The sequence below is a fragment of the Silene latifolia genome, chromosome Y, assembly GCF_048544455.1.
Source record: "Silene latifolia isolate original U9 population chromosome Y, ASM4854445v1, whole genome shotgun sequence".
NCBI lineage: Eukaryota > Viridiplantae > Streptophyta > Magnoliopsida > Caryophyllales > Caryophyllaceae > Silene > Silene latifolia.
In genome coordinates, this window is record NC_133538.1 from 193,874,701 (window position 1) to 193,878,766 (window position 4,066).

Here is a 4,066-nt window from a genome sequence, read left to right on the forward strand (position 1 = left end):
GCTAGTCTGTCTGAATCTCAGGATTTCAGGCTGTTTCTATTAATATTAAAAATACTTAGGCACCTTAAAAATTCATGAAACTTGGCTCAGTCCCAGCTTAATATCCAAATTAAAATACTGCAAATTTTCAGAATTTTCCAAGGTCATTTGGTATTTTTAAAGTATCCTGAAAAGTCCAGCTGCATTGTTGCTTGTCCATAGGGTTTACACTGCAATTTTGGTTATCAGAGCTCAGGTTTAACACAATTCCACATTTGTGTTAGTCTTGAGTTGAGAGAAGCTGTGAGATCATTATCCCTACCTACATTAAAAACACAAAAACAACCATGAGTGAAGAGAGACTTGCTGGTATTGAAACCAGAATAGAAACACTTGTAGGAAATGTAGACACACTGCTCAATGTTGTTCATGTGGTGATGGAGAGGTTTCCAAACCATGATCCCATGAGACAACCACCTCCAAGAGGAAGAGGCAGAGGCAGAAGCTTCTTTATGGGAGCAGGGAGAGGACAACCACCACCTGGTTATGAGTCAGAGTCTGAGGAAAGCATCAGAACACAAGAGGAGGCTCTTGAGCAAGCAGACAAGCATCTAAAGGTAGAAATTCCTGATTTTTCTGGTAGTCTTAATCCTGATGACTTGCTAGAATGGATTAGGGATGTTGAAAAGATATTTGAATTCAAAAATTACAATGATGCTAAGGCTTGCAAAGTTGCTGTGTTGAAATTAAAGGGTTATGCATCACTGTGGTATGACAACCTTAAACATCAGAGGTTAAGGGAAGGGAAAGAACCCATTAGATCTTGGTCTAAGCTTAAAAAGAAAATGCTGGATAAATTTGTTACCAAGGATTACACCCAGGATCTGTTCATTAAGTTATCTAAGCTTAGGCAGGATGAGAGACCTCTTGAGACCTATTTGAGAGAATTTGAACAATTAACCTTACAGTGTGAGATAAATGAGAAACCTGAACAAAGAATTGCTAGGTTCTTAGAAGGGCTTGATAAGAACATTGCTACTAAGGTTAGAATGCAACCACTTTGGTCTTATGATGATGTTGTAAATTTGGCACTCAGAGTGGAAAAAATGGAGAAATCTAAACCTGTTACTCTTAAACCCAAACTTGTCTTTAGACCTTACACTGGTGTTAAGATTACTGAGACACCTAAACCAGTGTCCCAAACTGGAGGAGACAAGGGAAAGGCACCCATGTTCCCTAAGTCCAACCCACCTCTGACCAAAGAAAAGATTAAATGTTTACAATGCCAAGGGTATGGTCACTTTAGGAAGGACTGTCCTTCCAAGAGAGCATTGACAGCAATGGAAGTAGAAGAGTGGGAAAAAAAGGGTTCAGTTGAGTATGAGGAGGAGCCAGTGAATGAGGAGACAAATCTTGAGGAGGAACCCAACCAGGAACAAGTCTTGGCTCACCCTGATACAGGCCATAGTCTTGTTTGGTGGAGGGTAATGCACTCTCAACAAGCACCATTAGAGAAGGATCAGAGATCCCTCATTTTCAGGAGTAGATGTACTATTCAGGGAAGGGTATGCAATTTGATCATTAATGGGGGAAGCTGCACCAATGTGGCATCTGTCACCATGGTTAATAAACTCAATCTTAGCACCCAGGAGCATCCCAACCCTTACAAGCTCAGATGGTTAAATAAGGGAGCAGAAGTCAAGGTGGATAAACAATGCCTGGTTCCATTTTCAATTGGCAATGTTTATAAAGATGAGATCTTGTGTGATGTGGTTCCTATGGATGCTTGCCACCTGCTGTTGGGTAGACCATGGGAATTTGATAAGAATTCTATCCACCAGGGAAGGAGCAATACATATTCCTTGAAGAAAGGTAGCAAGAAGATCACATTGACCCCTCTACCACCTAATCAGAAGAACTATGGGAGTTCAAGTATGACTGATGGACTCAATGGAGTCTTGTTTCTATCTGAAGCAGAAATGGTCAAGGAAATGCAGCAAGAGCAGCCTGTTCTATTCTTGCTGTCTAGGGAAATTCATGAGGATGTGGAGCATAAGCTGCCAGCAGAGATTAGACCATTACTGGAACAATACCAGGATGTCTTCCCTGCTGAATTGCCCAGTGGACTGCCCCCACTAAGAGGCATTGAGCACCAGATTGACCTTGTGCCAGGATCTGTACTCCCTAACAGGCCTGCATACAGGTGTGATCCTGATGCTACAAGAGAATTACAGAAGCAGATTGATGAGCTAATGAACAAAGGATTTGTAAGAGAATCCCCGAGTTCCTGTGCAGTCCCAACACTATTGGTACCAAAGAAGGATGACACTTGGAGGATGTGTATTGACAGCAGAGCTATCAACAACATCACAGTCAAGTATAGGTTTCCTATACCTAAATTGGATGACATATTAGATGAGTTAAGTGGTGCCAGGATCTTCTCTAAAATTGATCTTAGGCAAGGTTATCACCAAGTGAGAATCAGAGAAGGTGATGAGTGGAAGACTGCCTTCAAAACTAAGCAAGTGCTCTATGAGTGGTTGGTCATGCCATTTGGGTTATCAAATGCCCCAAGCACTTTTATGAGATTAATGACAGAAGTGTTGAGGCCTTATTTGGGAAGGTTTCTTGTGGTATACTTTGATGATATCCTCATCTACAGCAAATCCACAGGAGAACATTTGAGCCATCTTAAGAAAGTGTTCCAGATTCTGAGAGGCAGCAAGCTGTTTGGAAAGTTAGAAAAATGTACCTTCTTGGCTTCTGAAATCAAGTTCTTAGGGTACATCATCTCTGGGAGGGGAATATCTGTGGATCAAGATAAGATTGATGCCATAAAATCTTGGCCAATCCCAAAGAGCATCACTGAAGTAAGGGACTTCCATGGCCTTGCTTCCTTTTACAGAAGATTTATTAAGAACTTGATCTTTGTTCTTTGCCCCAATCACGAGTGTATGAAGAAAGGAGAGTACAAATGGGTGAGAATGCTCAACAAGCATTCAACCTGATCAAGAGAATGTTGTGTGAGGTACCTGTTCTCAGGCTACCTGATTTCAACTGCTTATTTGAGGTAGAATGTGATGCCAGTGGAGTTGGCATAGGAGCTGTAATGATTCAGGAAAGGAAGACAGTGGCTTACTTTAGTGAGAAGCTGAGTGGAGCTAAACTGAGCTACTCCACTTATGACAAGGAGTTCTATGCAATTGTCAGAGCTCTTATGCATTGGAGTCATTATCTTAAGTCAAAGCCTTTTGTGCTGCATTCAGATCATAAAGCTTTGAAATACATCAATGGCCAACACAAGCTGAATCACAGGCATGCTAAGTGGGTTGAGTTCTTACAATCCTTCACATTCTTAAGCAAGTACAAGGAGGGAAACAAAACATTGTTGCTGATGTCCTGTCTAGGAGATATTCATTGTTGACAGTCATGGAACAGTAAGTTCTTGGGTTTGAGTTCATGAAAGAGCTGTACAAAGATGATCCTGATTTCTATGAGGATTGGTTAGCTCAAACAGAAGGAACTAAGGTTCAGGGAACTAAATTCCTGCTACAGAAGGGATTCCTGTTCCATGGGAACAAGCTATGTGTTCCAAGGGGTTCATACAGGGAACTACTGATCAAGGAAGTCCACTCCAATGGTTTAGGAGGTCATTTTGGGGTCCAAAAGACTCTGGACATCTTACAGGAGCAGTGTTATTGGCCCAGAATGATGGGAGATGTCCAGGTGACACTCAGGAAATGCTCCATCTGCCAGCAAGCTAAGAGCTCCTTCCAAGGAGGCCCTTACACCCCATTGCTAGTACCAAACAAACCCTGGGAGGATGTGAGCATGGATTTTAACATAGCCTTACCAAGGACCTCAAGGGGGAATGACTCAGTGATGGTTGTAGTTGACAGGTTCAGCAAAATGGCTCATTTCATAGCCTGTAAGAAAACTGAGGATGATGTGACGTAGAGGTGGCAATCGGGTCAGTCGGGTCGGGTTTGGGTCGGGTCACGTCGGGTCGGGTTATATCGGGTTCGGGTCATATCGGGTCAGCATACCCTTTCGGGTCGAGTCGGGTCGGGTTCGGGTCGTTGTCGGG

General features: G+C 42.6%; 1 protein-coding gene across 1 annotated transcript; it reads left to right on the forward strand.

The window, feature by feature from the left end:
• Window positions 1-326: 326 nt before the first annotated feature.
• Window positions 327-2,987, forward strand: LOC141629720 (uncharacterized). Its single transcript, XM_074442681.1, has one exon. The coding sequence runs from the start codon at window positions 327-329 to the stop codon at window positions 2,985-2,987; it is 2,661 nt and encodes an 886-aa protein (XP_074298782.1).
• The last annotated feature ends 1,079 nt before the right edge of the window (window positions 2,988-4,066 follow it).